At 38.2% G+C, this 26,882-nt stretch overlaps 1 protein-coding gene across 1 annotated transcript in view; it reads right to left on the reverse strand.

Annotated features, from left to right (window-relative positions):
* The window catches only part of NUDCD1 (NudC domain containing 1), a 94,070-nt gene that overhangs the window by 38,505 nt on the left and 28,683 nt on the right, over nt 1–26,882 (reverse strand). Inside the window, exons 3-7 of the mRNA XM_025265180.3 lie at nt 20,990–21,175; nt 15,528–15,708; nt 12,683–12,865; nt 8,570–8,774; nt 4,873–5,017 (exon numbers count right to left, since the gene is read on the reverse strand). Of these exons, the coding sequence (XP_025120965.3) occupies nt 4,873–5,017; nt 8,570–8,774; nt 12,683–12,865; nt 15,528–15,708; nt 20,990–21,175 (900 nt within the window). The remainder of the gene's footprint in view (nt 1–4,872; nt 5,018–8,569; nt 8,775–12,682; nt 12,866–15,527; nt 15,709–20,989; nt 21,176–26,882) is intronic.

Genomic DNA, 26,882 nt, shown 5'->3' on the forward strand with positions numbered 1-26,882 from the left:
AAGACAACCAGTTAGTCTGAGTCTACTTAAAATGCAATAATAGTCTCTCTAAAATAGTAATATGTGCTGTGCTGTGCTTAATCAGTTGTGTCTGATTCTATGATCTCATGGGCTGTAGCCCGTGAGGATCCTATGTCCATAGGGATTCTCCAGGCAAGAATAAGTAAGTGGCCATTCACTTCTTCAGATCTTCCCAACCGAGGGATGAAACCTAGGTCTCCCACACTACAGGTGATTCTTTAGTGCCTGAGCCACCAGGGAAACCCTAGTAAAAGATAAAAGAGTCCATCTAAAAATGAAGCAAAGAGAAGACAAAAACTAAAAACAGACACAGAAAATAAGAACCCCAGTGACCTATGGAACCATATCAAATAGTCTAACATATAAGTATTTGGAAGGACACAAGAAGGATAGAAAAAAATTTGAAGAAATAATGGCAATTTTTTTTCAAACTTGATGAAAATGATAATCTTACAGGTCAAACAATCTCAAGCATAACAAACATTAAGAAAAAAAATCACAGGAAGTCACATTACAATGAAATTGCTGAAAATAAGAAAAATAAAATCATTCTCTTAGTAATAAAGAGAAAATTTTAAAGTGGAAAAAATTTCCTCAGAAGAGGAAATCATACTACAAATACAGGAACAAAGTTACAAATGACAGTTGACTTATCAGAAACTATACAAGCCAGAAAACAATGGAGTATGTTTGAAGTTCTGAAAGGTATAAAACCCATCAACAGTGTCTTACACACTTAAGAAAAACAGCTTTAAAAGAAGAAAGGCATGCATTTTTGCATATGTATGTCTGCAGAAAAACAAAAGAATTATCCAGCAGAAAGAATTTATCCAGCAGAACTACAATGCAGGAAATGATAAAGAAAATTCTTCAGCAGGAAAAAAAATGACATCAGATGGAAATCTGAATAAACACAGTGTGAAAGAGGAAATGACAAATACTGGGATCAACGCAAGACTTCTCCACACTGCGTTTTTAATCTCTTTAAAAGACAAGTGACTAAGGTTGTAACATATTAAATTTATAAGGTAGAAATAAAAGGACAAAAGTAATACAAAGGTTGAAGGAATGGAATTATACTATAAAGTTCCCAAGATGAGTTAAATGAACTCAAGATATGAGTTGAAGACACATGGTGATGAGTTGAAGACGTACACCATAATCTCTAGAATCAACACTAGAACACACACACAAATATCTACCCAAACAAAAACACAGAGGTATAGTTAAAAATAAGCTAAGATTTTAGTATGTTTCACTGTCTGCAAAAATCACTGTTTCATGTTTTTCTCTCAAAGAGTGAAAAAGGATTACTCAAGTTATAAATTGTATATTCACATGCATGTAACAGAAATACAATTCAACAGCAACTGATAAAATGTCCACATACCTAGTTTGCCAAAATACAGTCATGTTATTCAGAATTTAAGAACCCACAAGGGTCTGAAACAAAATGTCTGAAAGTTACGGACATTATCAGATCTGTCAATTTCCAGCTGAGCTATAGAGCCAGCTAGCTATGGTTGTTCATTGGAAGGACTGACATTGAAGCTGAAACGCCAATACTTTGGCCACCTGATGCAAAGAGCTGACTCATTTGAAAAGACCCTGATGCTGGGAAAGATTGACGGCAGGAGGAGAACGAGATGACAGAGGATGAGATGGTTGGATGGCATCACCAACTCAGTGGACATGAGTTTGGGTAAACTCCGGGAGTTGGTGATGGACAGGGAGGCCTGGAGTGCTGCAGCTCATGGGGTCGCAAAGAGTCGGACACGACTGAGCAACTGCACTGAACTAACTGAGCTATGGTTGTCTGCTCCATCCTAAATATCAAAGGAAACAATGATTACAGTGACTGGTTAGAAGGTAATTCCAGCAATGAGCTGGGCCATGGGCTTTCCAGGTGGCTATGGTGGTCAAGTATCCTCCTGCCAATGCAAGACACATAAGAGACCCAGGTTCAATCCCTGGAGAAGTTAATGGCTATCCACTCTAGTATCCTTGCCTGGAGAATCCCATGGACAGAGGAGCCTGGCGAGCTACAGTCCAAAGGGTTGCAAAGAGTTGGACATGACTGAAGTTGACTTAGCATGCATGCATGCATGCTGTTACGGTGACTCAACAAGATACGTACATCCAGCAGAACAGAAAGTACTCTCCCTCCCTCCCTTCCCCGTTCAATTACTCATATAGGGCTTCCCTAGAGGCTTAGCTAAGAATCTGCCTGCAATATGGGATATGTAGGTTTGATCCTTGGGAAGGGAAGATCCCCTGGAGCAGGAAATGGCAACTCACTCCAGTATTCTTGCCTGGTGAATTCCATGGACAGAGCAGCTCAGTGGGCTACAGTCCATGGGGTCCCAAGAACTGGAGTAACCAACACTAGAAATAAGAGGGCAAAAATTAAAAGCTAAGGACTATTGAGGCAGCCAGTACTGAAAAAGACAAGATTACAGAGAAAAGAGAAAGCAAAGAAAACCCAAGACTCCATGCTGTTTTCCTCAAGCTATCTGCTATTTTAAGCTGAGCTGAAAAAGACAAGGGAAAGCAGTGGATAAAAGGCTAAAAAGCTTAATTTTGATAATTGTCAGAGTACTTGGATACAAAAATTAGAAATCAGGGCCTACACAGGAGGAGAAACCTAGTAAACATTCCACACTTTTAGCTAAGATATGTGAAAAGTTCAGCCCTAGGTTTAAGAACAAAGAATAAACCAGCCAGGCAAAAAACTGAAACCCAGCAACAAATCAAATTAATCACTAATGGGATTAAGAAAACAGGCAGAAAATTTGGAGGATACAGCTAATGTAGTATTTAGAAGGAAGTGTAGAGCATTAAAAGGAAGGTAAAAAAAAAATCATCTAAGCTTTCACCTTCAAAAAAATAGCAAAATAAATCCAAAGCAAGCAAAGAGAAGTAATAAATGTCATAACAGAAATGAACGAAACTGGAAACTGAAAAAAAAAGGAGAAAAATAAAGTCAATTGAAATAAATGCCCAAAACATCTACTAAACAACTTAAATTTATGCTTTAAAACCTTCAAAAAAAGAAAACTCCAGAAAGTTTCACTGGCAACTTCCATCGAACATTAAAGAAGATATAATGCCAAGTCTACATCTCTTCCAGAAACAGAAGACAGAAACACTTCCCTACTCATTTTATGAACTCAGCATTATTCACATACAAAAAGTAAAAAAACAAAACAAAAACTATAGACCCCAGTATTCCTCACAGAGATGTAAAGCTCTTCAATAATACCAGTAAACCAAACCAGCAGTATGTAAAATAGAGTAATTTTATTTTACTGTAGACTAGAGGTTCTAATCAATGCAGTAAGGCAAGAAAAGGTAAAAAGATTTGAAAAAAAAACACTGCCTTCAGTTAGAGATGACAAAATTCTGTTATTTTAAAACTAACAAATACACTAGTATTCAGGCATAAATAACTTAGTCATTTATCTAACAACATTCATTTGAAATCATCAAGTTTAAAAGGCAGTTAGCAGCAATTATCTACAATCTCACAACAAACCTCCATTACTGTCTCTATAATTGTATCTTCAGAGCCCTATAACAATAAATACTTGCTAAATGAATGAGCATAGAGAAATGCAGTCTGCATGACTTGTAACAAGGCTATGAAATCAAAGTTCTGTAGTCATACATAGAATTCCAGTGATTCTTGAAATTTTCCATTATGCTGGAAAAGGTGAAACATGGTTTCTCCATTTTGGTTATGTTTTCTTTCATCAGAGACATTTACTTTCAATATTCTAATCTTTCTTTTCTATCTTAGGATGCAACCAACTCTACAGTATAAATACTTCTTTATACAACCCTCTGCATTGCTATAATTCCAGATGGCAATAAGTTAGACATTTTAAATATGCTGATGTAAGATCTGGTAAATGAAGATAACTGAAGTTCTGGTGTATTGCTGTATTTGTTCAAATTCTTAACATTATCTTAAATGTCATCAGAGGAGGAACATATTCAACAAAAAACCATAGTTATATGTAGTGTGTATGTATACACACCCCTTGTGATATTTTAAGATCACCCAAAAAATGTCCATGATTACAAATAGATTATTAGCAAAGTAGGGTATAAAATCAAAATTTTGTCCCTATCAGCATTGGTCAGTCAATTCTTCTAAATGAGAATACAGATATATAGGCAGATATAGCTGACACCTCAACAACATGGGTTTGAACTAGAAGGATCTACTTAAAAGACTGAAGGCAGGAAGAGAAGGGGACGACAGAGGATGAGATGGTTGGATGGCATCACTGACTCAATGGACATGAGTTTGAGCAAGCTCCAGGAGCTGGTGATGGACAGGGAAGCCTGGCATGCTGCAGTCCACGGGGTCGCAAAAAGCTGGATATGACAGAGCGACTGAACTGAACTTAAAATACACACTACAGAAATACATAATATGCAACTGGTTGAATCTGAGGATGTGGATCAGCAGATATAGAAGACCAACTATAAAGTTAAACTCAGATTTTTGAGTGTACAGGGTGGGATCCCTAATCCCTGCATTGTTCAAGGATCAATTATATATTTCCTTTTCTCTCTACATATATTGAGAGACCGAGAGATACATATATACATACACATATGCATGCACACCCACCCTGTATGTAAAACATGCCCCCACACACATATATATTCAGTTAGTGAATAGGCAATAAATATTAGAATTTCAAGTGATATTCAAACACTAGTTAGTAATACCTAATGTCTTTTACATTAGGAAAAGCAAAATAACATTTGAAAAACATGGTATAATCCCCACATACTTCTGAATCCTTGTGAAGTCCCACTACTATTGCAATTGCTTACCAGTTCATCAGAGGTCAAATGCATCAAACGTTCAGCTATTGCAGCACACTGAGCTGAGTCTCTTATAAATTCCCCTTGTTTATCACCAACCACTAGCTCTGGCCATGTCATGCCTTCACTCTTCTTGATCAAGGAAATCTCCAAGCTAGATGTGTAAAATGAGGAAAGTTTTGTTACATTAAGCAGCTACACAAACTATACAACCATTATCAAACAGAAGAATCTTCCATAGAAATTACCCTTCCAGTGTCCCGAGAATGTTTTACCAAAAATCAAGTTCATTTTAGTTTTGCATATGATGGAACACCTAATCATCCAGGAGTAAACAAGGTATACTTAACAAATATGAAAGTACCACTGGACTGATGGGAGAGTCAAATCACCCTCAGAAAAACTTTTGCAGTTCAGGTGTGCTGACTGTTACCAATCTTAAGTAGTGGAAATATAAGCAGATGTATCTATGAGTTATTTCACTGGGGAATGGAGATGGAGTGATGGGCACATAAAGTTAACTGGAAAGGGCCTAAAACTAAAGGTATCTCTCTGTGCGTGGAGCCAACAATTACCTTCACTATCACCAAACTAGTAGTCATGATATGATTACTAAAGATCAGGCAGCTTAAATCAATAAAAAAGAACCCATAAGGGAACTCTAAGATTAAGGACTAATACAGCGGGAAAGGGAGAGAGGTGTGAGTCAGGGCAGACTGTGGACATGGTACAGGGAATTGCCCATGTGCCTCCTGACTAGGAAAGGGAATCCAGGTAAGCTGGCTGCTGCGGTAATACAGAGAAAAGTGGGTGGTGGCACCTGTTCCACAGCAGAGCAACCTTTTCCACGTGCCATCTCTGGTACACATGGGTCATACTAACCCATGCCCTGCAACTCAATTTGCAAGGAAACAATTGTCTGAACACAATAACAACTATTATCATAATTATCAAATAGAACATACTAACATCAGCTATTTTCAAGGCTATTATCACCACCTTATGAATTAACTACAGCACTTTAAAATTTTCTAAAACTACTTTTATTTAAAGAGACTATACAAAATATCTTCCTGACATAATGAGTTTCTATCATTAGCATTAAGAATTACCACCACAATTAATAATGCCCAGATAGTTGTATCTTCTAAGGAGAAAGCGCATCTCAAAAGATGAGGATGATCAATGATGATAATAAAGACAATGACAGCAGCTTATACTTACCTAATGCTTACCACATGCTAGGTGCTATCTTAAGCATTTTACATATTTTAACTCATTTATGGCTCACCACAAAGAAAGTAAGTACTATTAGCATCTCCACTTTACAAATACAAAAAAAGCACTGAGAAGTTAAGTAACTTGCCAAGGTCACAAGCTAGTAAAGCAGTCTGGCTCCAAGTCCATGTTCTTCACTATTGCACTATTCTGCCTCTCTGAAAAAATATATGTAAATAACTATTAAAGAACTTGTACCTAGTGACCAGAATGTATAAATACTGTTCTTAGTCAGTTGCTACCTAAAGAAGTTAACAAGTTCATACAGTCTTGGTTTATAAAGAATTTATGAACCATCAGTAAATTGGCATATTCAGTCAGTTACTCTTTTAGCATAAATGCATTTATACATTTTAAAACTAGAATCATATCCTACCATCCAAGCAAATAGGAATACATAGCTCCATACATAATACAGATTAGTTAACAAATCCTTTCAAAGTCAGAACATTAACTATTAAAAATGAGATGAATAATATAAAAATATCATGTGTTTTAAACCAATGATACCACACACACATCATTGTAATTACCTTTTGTAACATTAAATAGTAATTAAGCACCTCAAATTTCATGGAAAAATAATACTGGTCTATGTTCATGTGTTAAATGTTGAATCTATTTTTGCATACAGTCCAGCTCTTCTCCTAAATCTTGGCTGAGTTACTGCTTGATGACTTATATTTAACAGTATGTTCCAGCTGGTTTGCCAATATAAAAATGCTATCCTCAAATTGCACACACTAGTAAGATATATTTAAATAGAATATATGGAAATATAAAATATTTTTAGAAGAACCTTTTGGATATAGAGTTTTTTAAACATATATAAAAAATATAACCAAGTCACCAAATTTCTCCATTAATAAAGTGATTTCAAGATATCTGTTCAATTTAAAGCCTTAAAAAACTTTGTGAATTAGATATACAGTTCTTAGACTCTAGGCATTTAGATTCATATCAAGACTCACTTGATTTCACTGACTACACTAAAGCCTATGACTGTGTGGATCACAACAAACTGGAAAATTCTTAAAGAGATGTGAATACCAGACCACCTTACCTGTCTTCTGAGAAACCTGTTTGTGGGTCAAGAAGCAACAGTTAGAACCAGACATAGAACAACTGACTGGTTCAAAACTGGGAAAGGAGTAAGACAAGGATGTACATTGTCACCTGTTTATTTAACTTAAATGCAGAGTACATGATGCGAAATGTCAGGCTGGATGAAGCACAAGCTGGAATCAAGACTGCCAAGAGAAATATCAATAACCTCAGATAGACAGATGACACCACCCTTATTGGCAGAAAGCGAAGAGGAACTAAAAAGCCTCTTGATGAAAGTGAAAGGGGAGTGAAAAAGCTATGTTAAAACTCAACAATCAAAAAACTGAAATCATAGCATCTGATCCCATCACTTCATAGCAAATAGATGGGGAAACAACGGAAACAGTGACAGACTATTTTCTTGGGCTCCAAAATCACTGCAGATGGTGACTGCAGCCATGAAATTAAAAGATGCTTGCTCCTTGGAAGAAAAGCTATGACAAACCCAGACAGTGTATTAAAAAGTAGAGACGTGACTTTGCTGACAAAGGTCCATCTAGTCAAAGCTATGGTTTTTCCAGTAGTCATGTATGGATGCGAGAGTTGGACCATAAAGAAGGCTGAGCACCAAAGAACTGATACTCAAACTGTGGTGTTAGAGAAGACTCTTGAGAGTCCCTTGGACTGCAAGGATATCAAACCAGGCAATTCTAAAGGAACTCAACCCTGAATATTCCTTGAAAGGACTGATGCTGAAGTTCCAATACTTTGGCCACCTGAAGCGAAGAGTTGACTCCTTAAGAAAGACCCTGATGCTGGGAAAGACAGAAGGCAGGAGGATGACAGAGGATGAGATGGTTGGATGGCATCACCGATTCAATGGACATGAGTATGAGCAAACTCTGGGAGATGGCCAAAGACAGGGAAGCCTGGTATGCTGGAGTCCATGGGGTTGCAAAGAGGTGGATAAGACTGAGCGACTGAACAATAAACAAGAAAGCAGAGGAATACATCATCTAGTTAGCAAATTAAAAGTTAGTAGAAATAAATTATTTCCATTAAAAAGCTTAAATTGTGAAAATTCAAATAAATAGCCGTTTTCAACCATTTATTATTATTATTACTCTCTTATTGTATCCAGAGCTGGTAATGAAAAGCATGACAATATAATGCAAACAATAACTAAGCTAGTATCTTTAACCTTAACTAATACTGTGCTCTTTGACACAGTAATTCCATTTTTAATCTATCCTAAGAAAAATAATCAGCAGTATTGATGTATTCCCCCTTGATGTAACCACTGCAGAAAGGATAAAAAGAAGAAAAAAGTAAAATAATAAAAGGTAAATTTTCAAATATAAATAAAACTAAAAAAAAATACCTATTATTTTCTTTAATTATCCACGTACTGCTTTCATGATCAACAGATGAAAAGAGACTGCCTTCCAAAAACCTCTGACCCTTCAGTACAATGTTGACAGAATCAGGCAAAAACTGTACTTGAATGTCTTCCTTAGTACAGGCTTCTGGAAGCTGTATTGTTACTGTCAAATCATCTTCAGTCTGTTGCCAGTAATACAGAGGGTCTTTGGGAAAGAAAAATGTATTATGTAATAAAAAAAACCAGAGACTGCAACATAACATACAAACTCAGAAACCAGAACATACAGAACACCTATCTAGCATCTTTTCTAGTGATCTTCTCACAAAAAAGTAATTATGAACAAATATGCAGAGATCTCCTTGGGGAATTTTCACTCAAAGTGTTGTAGCAATCACACTTGACATTTCCCTGTTCCAGTCTTACCTAATGCCCTAGAAGATACACACTCATAAAATACAAATCATAGCAACTCTTTATTCCCTACCTCCCAGTATCCCTGCTTCTCCCTCTTCTCTTACACACACAGACACAGGATTCCAAGCATGTGTGCATGCACGCACACACACATATACAGGATTCCAAGTTAAAAGAATACCAAATGTGTCACAAACCCTGCCTGAAACTTTCATCACAACCTTGACTTGCCACTGTTGGGGCAATTTAGTAACTCTGTGATCAGGAGACTACGACTATTTGGTGGGACAGACATCCGCACAAAAATAAAAGATATATTTTCCTTATAAAAGTATTGGCTATTTTACCCCACAACATGAAAGCAATTTCATAACAAATTCAAGGGCTGTCAGTATATTTAGTCTAAGTTCCCAGTAAAAAAAATCCTCCTTCCAACTCCTTCACTATCCCCTCTGCTTGGCTCCTAAAAAGCTATCTACCTAAGAAACACTTTTAGGCCCATAATACTATAACCATGAAGTAAGAAAGCAGGGCTTAAATGTAAAATGGACAAATATTTGCTTAATAGCATCCATAAACATTAATCTGTCCACTCACTCATCAGAAAGAAATATAACATTGGTGTTGTTTAGTCACTAAGTCATGTCTGACTCCTTTGTGACCCACCAGGCTCCTCTGTCCATGGGATTTCCCAAGCAAGAATACTGGAGCGGTTGTCATTTCCTTCTCCAGGGGATCTTCCTGAACCAGAGATTGAATCTGTGTCTCCTGCACTGACAGGTTCTTTACCACTGAGTCACCTGGGAAGCCCAGGTAATAGGTACTATCAGTCTAATTGAAGTTTACAGAAAATGAAACCAGCATATATACTCAGAAGAGAGCTTAAAAGAAAGCATGCTAATTAACAAACTATCCATAATTTTTGTTACAACCATTTTCCTTTCTTATTGTGAAAGTCTGATATTAAAATAAATACAGAAGAAATTTCCCAAGAGGAAATGGGTACAAGAAGTTAAGTTAGGGCCGTTTATTAGAAGGAAAACAGAAAAATTGAAGGGTTTACACTAAATGGAAGTGGTTTACACTAAAAGAGAAGAACAAATTCAGGAGGAATTCAAACATAACGTGAGATGTCAACTAGTGGCTAGTGATTTAAAAACACGATGTGTTCCAACTAGGCTGCAAATCTGTCTTGGAAGCACATGGGCCTAGCTACTAGGCAGACTGGTTCCAAGGATGAAGGCAGTCTAACATTCTTCCTCAACCACTCACCAAAGGAGTTCTAAAGGGCATGTGGTCTAGTAATACAAATAGCTACTCTGGCTAAGCTCCAGGAGAGTTTAACATTATAACTAAGACAGAACAGTAGTTTACTCAGAAAGGGATCTTGTGAAAAAAATCGCTTGTGAGAAAACTAAGCTACTAAGAGGTGAAGTGAAAGGCCACCACGCGCAACTCTTATATTCAGGTGTCATATTTATAAACCTGGAGAAAGTATTTTTCATATATTTATTATAAAAGTATTTTCAAATTTTTTCAACAAATTTATTTTTTAAAAGCTATGTGAAAATAAAAGTTGCTCAGTCATTTCTGATTCTTTGCAAACCCATGGCCTATATGGTCCACGGAATTCTCCAGGCCAGAATATTGGAGTGGGTAGCCTTTCTCTTCTCCAGGGGTTCTTCACAACCCAAGAATCAAACCCAGGTCTCCCGCATTGCAGGCAGATTCTTTACCAACTGAGCTATCAGGGAAACCCTGAAGAGCTATGTAAGTACATAAAAATACTGAAACCCATTTTTATTTTAAATAATTAAGTTGTTAAAGTAATAAAAAGGGTAGCTTCAAAGAGTAATACATATGATTGTTAAATACTGTGCAAATCTGTTAAGTAAAATATACTATTCTCTGACTCTAAATATCAGAAATATGAACAGCAATGATTCTAGAGAAATGGTCTCCTGAATATTTTTTTAGAAGAATATGAATTCTTTGCATACAAATATAAACTTCTTCTGAAAGACCTTTTTATTCTTTTCATTCTAAAACATTACCTTCATTCATTCATTCAAGACTGAGAAAACGTTAAGTGCTTCTACCCGCTAGGAACTTTCTTTCAGTTTAGTATGAAAGGGAAGAACACATAATTAGCATACCTATATGAAGAGATGTATACAGAAAAGGAGTACCTCAAGGCTGTATATTGTTACCCTGCTTATTTAACTTCTATGCAGAGTACATCATGAGAAACACTGAGCTGGAAGAAGCACAAGCTGGAATCAAGATTGCTGGGAGAAATATCAATCACCTCAGATATGCAGATAACACCACCCTTATGGCAGAAAGTGAAGAGGAACTAAAAAGCCTCTTGATGAAAGTGAAAGAGGAGAGTGAAAAAGTTGGCTTAAAGCTCAACATTCAGAAAACGAAGATCATGGCATCTGGTCCCATCACTTCATTGCAGATAGATGGGGAAACAGTGGAAACAATGTCAGACTACTTTTTTGGGCTCCAAAATCACTGCAGATGGTGATTGCAGCCATGAAATTAAAAGATGCTTACTCCTTGGAAGGAAAGTTATGACCAACCTGGACAGCATATTAAAAAGCAGAGACATTACTTTGCCAACAAAGGTCCATCTAGTTAAGGCTATGGTTTTTCCAGTGATCATGTATGGATGTGAGAGTTGGACTGTGAAGAAAGCTGAGCGCCGAAGAATTGATGCTTTTGAACTGTGGTGTTGGAGAAGACTCTTGAAACTGGAGAGTCTCCCTTGAACTGCAAGGAGATCCAACCAGTCCATCCTAAAAGAGATCAGTCCTGGGTGTTGACTGGAAGGACTGATGCTGAAGCTGAAACTCCAATACTTTGGCCACCTCATGCGAAGAGTTGACTCATTGGAAAAGACTCTGATGCTGGGAGGGATTGGGGGAAGGAGGAGAAGGGGACGCCAGAGGATGAGATGGCTGGATGGCATCACCGACTCGATGGACATGAGTTTGGGTAAACTCCAGGAGTTGGTGATGGACAGGGAGGCCTGGCGTGCTGTGATTCATGTGGTGACAAAGATTCGGACACAACTGAGCAACTGAACTGAACTGAACTGATACCTATAAGACTCTTCCTACCTATCTGTAGAGGCTTCCCTGATAGCTCAGTTGATAAAGAATCTGCCTGCAATGCAGGAGACCCCGGTTTGATTCCTGGGTTGGGAAGATCCCCTGGAGAAGGGAAAGGCTACCCACTCCAGTATCATGGCCTGGAAAATTCTGTGGACTGTATAAGTCCATGGGGTCGTAAAGAGTCGAACATGACTAAGCAACTTTCACTTTCATATGAAGAGAGGTTAGATTATTTTTTTAAATTATTATCTATGATACTAATATGCTGGACTTTCAAATATCAACAATAAATAGACATCAGTATTTGTTTATTCATTAAGTATTTGTTAAATATCTAATCAGGTAAAATAATACATAGATTTTAAAAAACATTTTTTGTAATTATGAAAAGTATTAAATTTAACCAGTTCACACTACCTAGGTGGTATATTTTATGAAAGGCTATTGTGGGAAATATAAAGGAAAACAAAGAAAAATTCAGTGCCAATCTTGACCTGGTAAAACTTACAACCTAGCTAGGAGGACAAGTCAGATCTATTTTACACAGGAGCTCTATGATTCAAAGTAAAATCACCTTTGATTTCCTCGGACATGTTTTCATCCTTACTTTCTTCAAGACCCTGACCAGCTTGAACAAATGTAAAGGGCTTGTAGGAGACAATCATCAGACCGTTCCCATCAGGTTCAATAGCAGCATAATGTGGCACAGACTTCCCATGGAGAGTATTATGCTTAGCCATTTCATACTTTTTATTATCTGTGAGAAAATAAAGCATTTTAGAATAAGAAAATTACAACCAAAAAACTATAATAAAATATCTGAAAATATTCAAGTATAATTCTAATTTAAATTAAATATTTTAAATGTACTATTAAAAAGCAGACTATTAGGTACCTTTTTATAAAAGGATAAAAAAATTTACAACCTAATATTCTGTAAATAAAATCTCTTAAAAAAAACGGGTCTGATGAAATTTGTTCTAGGTTGTGATGCCTAATGTGGTAACCACTGGCCATGGTAGCTGTTTAATTAAGTAAAATTGGACATTCATTTCTCCAGCCACACTTTAAGTGTTCAAAAGCCACACATACGTAGCTGCTATCACACTGAGTGGCTCACATATAAACACGTGCATTTTGGAAAAATTTCTATTGGACAGCAGGGCTCTAAATTGTAAAAGTGATTTACTTACCTGAATATCAACCTCTGAAAAATCTACCCATTCCTTGACTATAGCCTGTCTACTTTCTCAGCCAGTATATGATAGGTGTCTTCTGACAAGGGCCACAAATTGATGGCAATGGAAAAAGTGTGGTGTGGACTATTTTCTGCCCATTAGCAGGTTTTCTTAAAATGAAATAACTTTTATGGTAGAAATAATTTTTATACACATTCACATATAGATCTATTTGCCATAAAATATAAATAACTGTACTTTGAATTTTAAAGATAGGAAAAATTAACTGTGTTCTGAAATTTTCTGGTAAACTAACTCAATTTATTCTATGAAAATAAGGGTTTTTTCTTTTCTTTTCTTTTTTTGCTTTAAAAGTATTCAAACATTTGAGTCCATACCTTTACTTAACATTGTTACTTTTGATAACAAAGTTTTTTTACAGTGGGTAGTAGTTATTAGCTTCACACTCAGTAGTCAAAAAATCATAACTCAACATCATGAGTTATGCATAATAATACATACGTTGTTGTTGTTCAGTGGCCCAGTAGTGTCCAACTCTTTGCGAGCCCACAAACTGCAGCGTGCCAGGCCTCCCTGTCCCTCACCATCTCCCGAAGTTTGCCCAAATTTATCTCTATTGCATCAGTGATGTCATCCAGCCATCTCATCCTCTGACGACCTCTTCTCCTTCTGCCCTCAATCCTTCCCATAATAATACATATACATACATAGTAATACAACTCATTCTAAAATATGTCATTTTTCTCTCTAAATCCTCACCTACATTCACACATTCACTTCATATATATTTAAGAATAGACTTTTCATTTCATGAAGTAAAAACAACTATTTTTCTTCCATAGGTACATGCAAGGCAGAGTCCTTCCTGGCTCCAAAGACCCAACCTTAGACACTCTGTATTTTAAAGGATGGTTTTTCCCAACATGTGGGATAGAAAACAGTAGGTCTCAAGTAAATTCCATGGCTAAATGGGTTGGGAAGGGCTGGATCAAAATTACATTTTCTTTTTTTTACTCAAGATTTTTAGAAACTTGACTATGCTTAATGTGAAATGTGGCTATTGTATGCCTACATTTTCATACTTACTTGACCACAAAATATAATTTATCAAATATTCCACTCAACAGTCTAGAAATACAACACTGCTCTGTTATATTCATTAGAAAATAAAAAGTAACACAATTAGCAATTCAGGGAATAAAGGAACTGAAACATCCAGAAAAGAAAGCTAAAGTCAACAACAGAAAGAATGTTTCTACAATTACAATAATTAAAATTGGGTGGAGAGAAAAAAAAAGAAAGGTGAATCTAAATATAACTGTCCAGCTGAATGAAGGAAACAAAGATGAAGAGAATGGAAGCCATGGAGCTGCAGCAGAGTGCCACTGTGGACTGAGCTAAAACTGTCATGGAACCAAGAGTCTTAGAGAAGGAAAAACACCCATGGTGATTTCTCCTATGTTATGTACATTAATTTAAAAAACAAAGCTTTTATTTATCTAAAGCAGGGATCTGCAAACTATGACCTGTGAGCTGAAGAATAAATTTTACATTTTTAAATGGTTCAAAAAAAATCAAAAGAATATTTAAATACATGTAAAATTATATAAAATTCAAAAGTCAGTGTTAAATAAACAGCTATACTCATTCATTTATGCCTTTGTAAATGGAATACAGCTGGAATACAGCTATACTCATTCATTTATGCCTTCATCTACAGCTGCTTTTGCAACACAAGATCCTAGCTGAATAACTGTGATAGGTCATACGGTTACCATCTAGCCCTTAGAAAGTTTCCAATATCTAATCAAATGATTTAAGTTACTGTGTTCCTCTAGAAATAAAACTACAACACCGGGAAGAAGAATAAATTACACTAAATATTTCGAAGAACAAATCTTGTGCTTAATGTTACATATTAACATATATTTTGTATATATTAAAAACATATACTTTAAATTCTTCCAAAATATGTAGTAGTGTCTCCTTTTACACAAAAGGTGTATTCATTCAACTGTGGAAGCACATAATTATTTTTTTTTATAATCCATACCTAAGGAGAAACTACCTATAAATATTCATTCCATTGGGTGGCAGGTACTAGAATCACAACACAATGCTTAAGAAAAAGCAAACAGCATTTACAGGAACAGCTTTGCATTTCAAAACCTACTGAATTATGGCAACCACCACAGAGAGATCAGAGTTTTGTTGTTTTACCTTCATATTTCTTACTGATAGTGACCCACTCCAAGGAAACATAGAAACCACTTCCTTTCATAGACAATTCCTCTTTCTCTATTCGAAGGAGGAGAGTAGCTACTGAATGTTCTTCAGCTTTCAGCAATGAGATGCTGTGAATTATGATAAAAGGATTCCCAAGCTCTTCATTAAATACAATCTACAAAAAAGAAAAAAAGATGGCATTCAGAAAAACCTATTACATGAATTCATAGAGCACAGAGGAAATACACAGAATTCTGACAATCCAACAAGTAATTTGGATACTGTTTACTGCAAGGACACAAGAACAAAAAAGCCCTGAAATAAAGCTTACAAGTTTAAAATACTGCTTAAAGAAATAACTTTGAGAAAACATCTGTTTGTTTAACAGAGAAAACTGATCAGTACGCACAGAAAACAAAAGGGCCTCCAAATGGCATCTATAAGAGAAAGGGAATTAAAAGCAATCCTCTAGAAAATTGCCAAGTGAAAAAGAGTGCTCCATACAGAGGAAATGAGGTCAATATTCCCTTACTTCATCTCTTCCCCTGTCTCATATCTAATTTATTAGATAGTGTATCTAAATTATTGATATATTAATATATTGTATAATATTATATTCATCCATTTATAATATAGTCATTTGTATTATATTATATATATGATATATATTAATATATTAATCATATCTCTAATTTATTTCTGCCTTCTTCTTCCTAGTTTCTGAATACTGTTTGTATATGTGTGTGTATCTTTCTTTTCTATAGTTTTTTGTTTGCTTTGTTTTGTTTGTTTTCTGGAAATTTACAAAGGTAAGAGTCAAAGGAACTGGAGAACAAATCATGAAAACTTTCTTACTGTTCAAAAACAAAAGATCTCATTTCATCTAAAAAGATAATTCCACTAACTGTTAAATATTGAAATTTCTTCTAAAAAAAAAAAAAAGCAAATCAAAGCATCATGGAAAGATGTACAAAATCTTATCAAATTCTTCTTACAACACATAATCTAAAAGACTACTGTATCTTTGTTAAATATCGAACAGGAAAGGTTTTAAGACTGATTTCTAAACAAGTTTTTCAAATAAAATAGTTTGAACACAAATCTAACTGAAACACAAGAATTAGCTCTTTTTTTCTTTTTAAACCTGTATCTGGAATCCCCTCATGTGGGCTGCTACCTGAAAGCCTTATTAAAAAAAGGGTGCTTTACCCCAATGCTCACAGCAGCAGTACTTAAAAGAGCAAAGACATGGAAGTAATCTAAATGTCTATGGACAGATGAATGAATGAAGATGTGGTATACATACAAAGGAATACTATTCGGCCGTAAAAAAAAGAATAAATAATGCCATCTGTAGCAACACGGATAGACCTAGAGATTATCCAACTTAAGGGAATAAGTCAGACAGAGAAAGACAAATATCACACAATATCACTTACATGTGAAATCTAAAATATGATACAAATTAACTTATTGACAAAACAGGAAAAAACTCAGAAAACAATAGACACATTTTTGGTTAAGTGGGTTTTGCTTTTGTTTGGGGACAAGAAGAAATAAAAGGGTAGGAAGAAAAAAAGGTAAGTTTTGCCAAGTACAAGTAGCCAGATTACTGTTTCCTCCCCCTCTTTCTCTCTCATGTGAGGGAGACCAGAGGAGACCATGTCAGGACTTTTAAAAATTCTTAGGTTGACGTTTCCAGTCCCCTGAACACGCCTGGAAAATCAACTGTGAAACTGTTGATATACAGCACTCCCATCATGTTAGAGGCCACACATCCCCTGCCTCCTTTCATTTCTCTTTCTACATTTCAGTCATCACCACCACGCTTGCTGGGCCCCTTATGCCCTACCATGCCCCCACCACTTCCACCTTTAGCCTCCTCTCTTACACCAATTCCCTCAAAGTCCCAAAATTCAGTTATTTCTCTAAAGTGACCACTATCCCACAGTATCCCTTCCACTTCAATTAATGCCCTGGTCCCATAACTTCCCCACTGTCCCCATACCCCCCGAGAGGACTGACTTCATTATGGCAGTATATATACTGAAGAGGATACGGAGTAAATTTAAATTTTTAATTTATTTAAAAAATCTTACTGAAGGACTTATATGGGCCAAGGAGATATACACAGCAGAAACCAAATGAATTATAAACCCATATGAATTTTCTTCTGATGGACTACGTGGTATTATTTTTAATCCGAAGGTGAAGAGGGTCATTGTGTTTCTTATACCAACAGAATCCCCATAGCTTGATAACAGATACATTCTCATTCATATCTCTCCTGTCCATCATTCTCCAAATTCTTTTCAACTGTTTCAGGTAGCTGGGTGCTATATACAACATATCCTCAGTAAAAAAAGAAAAGAAAAAATTATTGGAGGCAGGAACAGAATATGTCACAATGTCCAATTAATATTTAAAACTGTGACTGACTGCAAAGGTCTCCTAAAAACAGGCTGTTGTTCTGGTATTTCATTGTGTTTTTTGTTTAACTTTTCGAACACATTGCAATTAGGTAGAGCAGCATTTGGTATAACAATAAGAAAGGTAAACCACTAAGGCCCTGTTGTTTTTCTCAAATAATTAAATCCCAGTGTTTACATGCACCTGTTGGTCTGATAAAAATGTTTTATAAGATGTAAAATATTAAATTCTATCCCTTTAGCTACCTAGAACTAAAGGCCACCTGCTGAAATTTAGAAGGCAGCAATATCGCGTTGTACTTTATTACCACAACTCAGTGTCACTTTGTCTACTTTCAAAACCTGTGGCTCTGGAGAAACTAATTTCATATTTATTATTACTAAAATGCAAACCTGCCCCTCAGATTTAAGTCTGTGACATTGTTAAAAAAAAAACTGAAATAAAAATGGCATCTTGGACATTGGTAGATAATTACAGTTATAAATCAAATCCCTTATGATTATACAGTGGAAGTGACAAATAGATTTAAGGGACTAGATCCGATAGACAGAGTGCCTGAAGAACTATGGACAGAGGTTCGTGACATTGTACAGGAGAAAGGGATCAAGATCATCCCCAAGAAAAAGAAATGTAAAAAGCAAAATGGTTGTCTGGGGAGGCCTTACAAATAGCTGAGAAAAGAAGAGAAGCTAAAGGCAAAGGAGAAAAGGAAAGATATAACCATTTGAATGCAAAGTTCCAAAGAATAGCAAGGAGAAATAAGAAAGCCTTCTTCAGTGATCAGTGCAAAAAAATAGAGGAAAACAACAGAATGGGAAAGACTAGAGATCTCTTCAAGAAAATTAGAAATACCAAGGGAACATTTCATGCAAAGATTGGGCACAAAAAAGGACAGAAATGGTATGGACCTAACAGAAGCAGAAGATATTAAGAAGAGATGGCAAGAATACACAGAAGAAGTATACAAAAACGATCTTCACGACCCAGATAACCACGATGGTGTGATCACTCACCAGGAGCCAGACATCCTGGAATGTGAAGTCAAGTGGGCCTTAGGAAAGCATCACTACGAACAAAGCTAGTGGAGGTGATGGAATTCCAGTTGAGCTATTTCAAATCCTGAAAGATGATGCTGTGAAAGTGCTGCACTCAATATGCCAGCAAATTTGGAAAACTCAGCAGTGGCCACAGGACTGGAAAAGGTCAGTTTTCATTCCAATCCCAAAGAAAGGCAGTGCCAAAGAATGCTCAAACTACCACACAATTGCACTGATCTCACACGCTAGTAAAATAATGCTCAAAATTCTAGGCTTCAGCAATATGTGAACCGTGAACTTCCTGATGTTCAAGCTGGTTTTAGAAAAGGCAGAGGAACCAGAGATCAAATTGCCAACAACCGCTGGATCATCGAAAAAGCAAGAGAATACCAGAAAAACATCTACTTCTGGTTTATTGACTACCCCAAAGCCTTTGACCGTGTGGATCACAACAAACTGTGGAAAATTCAAGAGACGGGAATACCAGACCACATGACCTGCCTCCTGAGAAAGCTGTATGCAGGTCAAAAAGCAACAGTTAGAACTGGACATGGAACAACAGACTGGTTCCAAATCAGGAAAGCAGTACGTCAAGGCTGTATATTGTCAGCCTGCTTATTTCACTTTTATGCATTATACATCACGAGAAATGCCAGGCTGGATGAAGCACAAGCTGGAATCAAAATTGCCGGGAGAAATATCAATAACCACACATATGCAGATGACACCACCTTTATGGCAGAAAGTCAAGAAGAACTAAAGAGCCTCTTGATGAAAGTGAAAGAGGAGAGTGAAAAAGTTGGCATAAAACTCAACACTGAGAAAACTAAGATCATGGCAACCGGTCCCATCACTTCATGGCAAAAAGATGGGGAAACAATGGAAACAGTGAGAGACTTTACTTTTGGGGGCTTCAAAATGACTGCAGATGGTGACTGCAGCCATGAAATTAAAAGACACTTGTTCCTTGGAAGAAAAGCTATGGCCAACCTAGACATCATAGTAAAAAGCAGAGACATTACTTTGCCAACAAAGGTCCGTCTGATCAAAGCTATGATTTTTCCAGTAGTCACGTATGGATGTGAGAGTTGGACTATAAAGAAAGCTGAGTGCCAAAGAATCGATACTTTTGAACTGTGGTGTTGGAGAAGACTGCTGAGAGTCCCTTGGACTGCAAGGAGATCCAAGCAGTACATCCTAAAGGAAATCAGTCCCAAATATTCACTGGAAGGACTGATGCTGAAGCTAAAACTCCAATACTTTGGCCACCTGACACAAAGCACTGACTCCCTGAAAAGACCCTGATGCTGGGAAAGACTGAAGGCAAGAGGAGATGGGCACGACAGAGGATGAGATGGCTGGATGGCATCACCAACTCTTTGGACATGAGTTTGAGTAAGCTCCAGAGTTGGTGATGGACAGGGAAGCCTGGCGTGCTGCAGTCCATGGGGTCGCAGTCAGACACGACTGAGAGACTGAAGTGATGCTATGGTATATTTTTCTAAATAGGGAATATTCTGGTAAAGTTACTATTTGACTAGTTTAAACATATCAGACAGCTAAGTGGTGCAGTAGAAGCATGCTAGGCTCATAAATATATTTGAGAATAAAACATGAGAAAAGGAGAAAAGACATGACAATGTAATTCTCTGGCCAACTCTTTACAAAAAAGAAGGTAGCAAGGTCAATGCTTAAGGTACTGCTTTACACTTGAAAAGAACACAATTGGTATTTGCTGAAAAACAAATGCAATTCTTGACAACTGCACTCACCCCAGATCAAAACAGGAATAGCTAATATATCAGTTTCATAAAAGGTAAACATTTTATTTAAAAGATATCCAAAACACCATATATTATAAAAATCAAGAGGTCACATGTAAACCATCCCTAAAAAGGTGTTATTTCAAAATCATTAAGATCTAATTTGCATATAGTTTCCAGACTCAGCATTAAGTCTAAAGAAAAAAAAAAACAAAAAACAACTCACCTCCCATTTTTCAGAACCACTATTTCCACGTTCACCTGTTCCAATGAGATACAGTCTTCCAGTCCCATCTGACAAGGTAACCCAGGTAGAAGATGTGAAATGGATGGATGCACAAAGGCGATTGTCACATGCTGTCAAATCTGTAGGAAGTCGAAACACCTCTCGTGGTTTTCCTAAGGCAGTATCCTAAACAGAAGCCAAACATTATGAATGAATCCCTCCCTCTCCTTGACGCAAACACACACAGAATAAAAACATCAGCAGTGCACTGGTTACTCTCCTCTTCACAAGTAGGTGCCCAAGTCCCCTGCTTGAGTACGAGCTATCCCACTGGCTCACTTGTAAGACACAGAAGTGACGGTAAGTGGCTTCTTAGGTTAGGTCACACAAGACTGTGCATCTTGTATCTTGCTCTTTCTCTTCAACTGCACGTGACAGACCCACATGAGGAGGCACTCAGGGCTCCTGACAACTACCAGCAGCCCGTGAGTGAAGTTTGGAAGTGTACCCTTCAGCTCTAGTCAGGCTTTCGGATCACTGCAGTTGTGGCTGACATCTTGGCATTCTCTTGAGAAATCTTGAGAGGGAACCACCTAGCTAAGCCATTCTGATTTCTCACTGAAACTATGAGATGACAAACGTTTACTGTTTCAAGTTACTAAGTTCTGAAGTACTTTATTACACAGCAATAGATAACTAATGCAATGCAGTAGTCTTCATTCTTAAGTTTAAAATTAACGATCAGTATTTTTAACTAATTGGAAAACCACATCATGCTCTAAATTCCTACACAGACATCTCTGTGGTATGAAAATGCTTACAGACATCTCTGTGGTATGAAAATGCTTACACAGACATCTCTGTGGTATGAAAATGCTATGTTATGCTATTAACAACTTGCATTTTTGTTAACATATTTTTTGTGTATATATATATATATATATATCTCCTTATAAATATAGTGTCTCATGCTTCATGCTCAGTCGTGTCCAACTCTCTGTGACCCCACGGGATTGTGGCCCACCAGGCTCCTCTCTCTATGGGATTTTCTCAGGCAAGAATACTGGAGTAGCTTGCTATTTCCTCCTCCAAGTGATCTTCCCAACCCAGAGATCCAATCCGTGTCTCTTGCATATTTCCTGCATTGGCAGGTGGATTCTTTACTACTGAACCATCTGGAAGCCCATAATATAAAGTAGTAAGATGGATTATATCATTAAAATGTTTTACAAGAAAATATATAAAAAAGGGCTACAACTCAGAAAATAAACTTCCCCTCATACACCAAACTGTATTCAATTTTTATTGTTGTTTTAGTTTTTAGTTAACAGGTTTACCTGCAGTACAGAAATAATCCTTGATTGATATATTTCAGGGCTTGTCTGGTGGCTCAGTTGGTAAAGAATCTGCCTGCAATGTGGGAGACCTGTATTCAATCCCTGGGTTGGGAAGATCCCCTGGAGAAAGGAAAGGCTACCCACTCCAGTATTCCGACCTGGAGAATTCCATAGACTGTATAGTCCATAGGATCACAAAAAGTTGGACATGACTGAGAGACTTTCACTTTTCATGTATTTCATTCCCTGCTCCTAGAACTGTATAGATTAATATATATATATACGTACACCAAGCGACCGGCGCACTAAGCGCGGCGGCGGCTGCGACCTGCGCACTAAGCGCAGCCAAGAGGAACTACCCCAAGTCCGAGGTCAGGGGCAGAAGCCGGGAGGACCCCAAGCCCGAAGGGCAGTGGCCAAGAGGAGTGACTCCACGTCCGAGGTCAGGGGCAGCGGCCGAGAGTGCCAGGCTGTGACGGCGCAGGAACGGCCGAGAAGAGCTACCCAAGTCCAAGGTCAGGGGCGGCGGCCGAGAGAAGCTACCCCGCGTCCGAGGTCAGGGGCGGCGGCCGGAAGGAGCTACCCCACGCCCCAGCGCTGGAGGCCAGGGGCGGTGGCCAGGAGAACCAACCCCACGTCCAAGGAGCAGCGGTTGCGCAGGCGCATGAGGGCCTAGAGGAGCTATCACGAAGGACGGCAGTGAGGAGATACCCCTTGTCAAAGGTAAGGAGCAGTGGCTGCGCTTTGCTGCAGCAGCCGTGAAGAGATACCCCACGCCAAGGTAAGAGAAACCCAAGTAAGATGGTAGGTGTTGCAAGAGGGCATCAGAGGGCAGACACACTGAAACCATACTCACAGAAAACTAGTCAATCTAATCACACTAGGACCACAGCCTTGTCTAACTCAAGGAAACTAAGCCATGCCCGTGGGGCAACCCAAGACGGGCGGCTCATGGTGGAGAGAACTGACAGAACATGGTCCACTGGAGAAGGGAATGGCAAGCCACTTCAGTATTCTTGCCTTGAGAACCCCATGAACAGTATGAAAAGACAAAATGACAGGATACTGAAAGAGAAACTCCCCAGGTCAGTAGGGGCCCAATATGCTACTGGAGATCAGTGGAGAAATAACTCCAGAAAGAATGAAGGGATGGAGCCAAAGCAAAAGCAATACCCAGCTATGGATGTGACTGGTGATAGAAGCAAGGTAGGATGCTGTAAAGAGCAATATTGCATAGGAACCTAGAATGTCAGGTCCATAAATCAAGGCAAAGTGGAAGTGGTCAAACAAGAGATGGCAAGAGTGAATGTCGACATTCTAGGAATCAGCGAACTGAAATGGACTGGAATGTAATTTAACTCAGATGACCATTATATCTACTACTGTGGGCAGGAATCCCTCAGAAGAAATGGAGTAGCCATCATGGTCAACAAAAGAGTCTGAAATGCAGTACTTGGATGCAATCTCAAAAATGACAGAATGATCTCTGTTCGTTTCCAAGGCAAACCATTCAATATCACAGTAATCCAAGCCTATGCCCCAACCAGTAACGCTGAAGAAGCTGAAGTTGAACGGTTCTATGAAGACCTACAAGACCTTTTAGAACACCCAAAAAAGATGTCCTTTTCATTATAGGGGACTGGAATGCAAAAGTAGGAAGTCAAGAAACACCTGGAGTAACAGGCAAATTTGGCCTTGGATACGAAATGAAGCAGGGCAAAGACTAATAGAGTTTTGCCAAGAAAATGCACTGGTCATAGCAAACACCGTCTTCAACAACACAAGAGAAGACTCTACACATGGACATCACCAGATGGTCAACACCGAAATCAGATTGATTATATTCTTTGCAGCCAAAGATGGAGAAGCTCTATACAGTCAGCAAAAACAAGACCAGGAGCTGACTGTGGCTCAGATCATGAACTCCTTATTACCAAATTCAGACTGAAATTGAAGAAAGTAGGGAAAACCACTAGACCATTCAGGTATGACCTAAATCATATTCCTTATGATTATACAGTGGAAGTGAGAAATAGATTTAAGGGCCTAGATCTGATAGATAGAGTGCCTGATGAACTATGGAATGAGGTTTGTGACATGGTACAGGAGACAGGGATCAAGACCATCCCCATGGAAAAGAAATGCAAAAAGCAAAATGGCTGTCTGGGCAGCCCTTACAAATGGCTGTGAAGAGAAGAGAAGCAAAAAGCAAAGGAGAAAAGGAAAGATATAAGCATCTGAATGCAGAGTTCCAAAGAATAGCAAGAAGAGATAAGAAAGCTTTCCTCAGTTATCAATGCAAAGAAATAGAGGAAAACAACAGAATGGGAAAAACTAGAGATCTCTTCAAGAAAATTAGAGATACCTAGGGGACATTTCATGCAAAGATGGGCTCGATAAAGGACAGAAATGGTATGGACCTAACAGAAGCAGAAGATATTAAGAAGAGATGGCAAGAATACACAGATCAGATCAGATGAGTCGCTCAGTCGTGTCCGACTCTTTGCGACCCCATGAATTGCAGCACGCCAGGCCTCCCTGTCCATCACCAACTCCCGGAGTTCACTCAGACTCATGTCCATCGAGTCAGTGATGCCATCCAGCCATCTCATCCTCTGGCGTCCCCTTCTCCTCCTGCCCCCAATCCCTCCCAGCATCAGAGTCTTTTCCAATGAGTCAACTCTTCGCATGAGGTGGCCAAAGTACTGGAGTTTCAGCTTTAGCATGATTCCTTCCAAAGAAATCCCAGGGCTCATCTCCTTCAGAATGGACTGGTTGGATCTCCTTGCAGTCCAAGGGACTCTCAAGAGTCTTCTCCAACACCACAGTTCAAAAGCATCAATTCTTCGGCGCTCAGCCTTCTTCACAGTCCAACTCTCACATCCATACATGACCACAGGAAAAACCATAGCCTTGACTAGACGGACCTTTGTTGGCAAAGTAATGTCTCTGCTTTTGAACATGCTATCTAGGTTGGTCATAACTTTCCTTCCAAGGAGTAAGCGTCTTTTAATTTCATGGCTGCAGTCACCATCTGCAGTGATTTTGGAGCCCAGAAAAATAAAGTCTGACACTGTTTCCACTGTTTCCCCATCTATTTCCCATGAAGTGGTGGGACCGGATGCCATGATCTTCGTTTTCTGAATGTTGAGCTTTAAGCCAACTTTTTCACTCTTCACTTTCACTTTCATCAAGAGGCTTTTTAGTTCCTCTTCACTTTCTGCCATAAGGGTGGTGTCATCTGCGTATCTGAGGTTATTGATATTTCTCCCGGCAATCTTGATTCCAGCTTGTGTTTCTTCCAGTCCAGCGTTTCTCATGATGTACTCTGCATAGAAGTTAAATAAGCAGGGTGACAATATACAGCCTTGACGTACTCCTTTTCCTATTTGGAACCAGTCTGTTGTTCCATGTCCAGTTCTAACTGTTGCTTGCTGACCTGCATATAGGTTTCTCAAGAGGCAGATCAGGTGGTATGGTATTCCCATCTCTTTCAGAATTTTCCACAGTTTATTGTGATCCACACAGTCAAAGGCTTTGGCATAGTCAATAAAGCAGAAATAGATGTTTTTCTGGAACTCTCTTGCTTTTCCCATGATCCAGCGGATGTTGGCAATTTGATCTCTGGTTTCTCTGCCTTTTCTAAAACCAGCTTGAACATCAGGAAGTTCACGGTTCACATATTGCTGAAACCTGGTTTGGATTATTTTGAGCATTACTAGCGTGTGAGATGAGTGCAATTGTGCGGTAGTTTGAGCATTCTTTGGCATTGCCTTTCTTTGGGATTGGAATGAAAACTGCCTTTCTTTGGGATTGGAAAGAATACACAGAAGAACTGTACAAAAAAAGATCTTCATGACCTAGATAATCACGATGGTGTGATCACTCACCAGGAGCCAGACATCCTGGAATGTGAAGTCAAGTGGGCCTTAGGAAGCATCACTACGAACAAAGCTAGTGGAGGTGATGGAATTCCAGTTGAGCTATTTCAAATCCTGAAAGATGATGCTGTGAAAGTGCTGCACTCAATATGCCAGCAAATTTGGAAAACTCAGCAGTGGCCACAGGAATGGAAAAGGTCAGTTTTCATTCCAATCCCAAAGAAAGGCAATGCCAAAGAATGCTCAAACTACCGCACAATTGCACTCATCTCACACGCTAGTAAAGTAATGCTCAAAATTCTCCAAGCCAGGTTTCAGCAATATGTGAACCATGAACTTCCTGATGTTCAAGCTGGTTTTAGAAAAGGCAGAGGAACCAGAGATCAAATTTCCAACATCCGCTGGATCATGGATAAAGCAAGAGAGTTCCAGAAAAGCATCTATTTCTGCTTTATTGACTATGCCAAAGCCTTTGACTGTGTGGATCACAATAAACTGTGGAAAATTCTGAAAGAGATGGGAACACCAGACTACCTGACCTGCCTCTTGAGAAATCTGTATGCAGGTCAGGAAGCAACAGTTAGAACTGGACATGGAACAACAGACTGGTTCCAAATAGGAAAAGGAGTACGTCAAGGCTGTGTATTGTCACCCTGCTTGTTTAACTTATATGTA

Source organism: Bubalus bubalis, chromosome 15 (genome assembly GCF_019923935.1).
Source record: "Bubalus bubalis isolate 160015118507 breed Murrah chromosome 15, NDDB_SH_1, whole genome shotgun sequence".
Taxonomy (NCBI): Eukaryota; Metazoa; Chordata; class Mammalia; order Artiodactyla; family Bovidae; genus Bubalus; species Bubalus bubalis.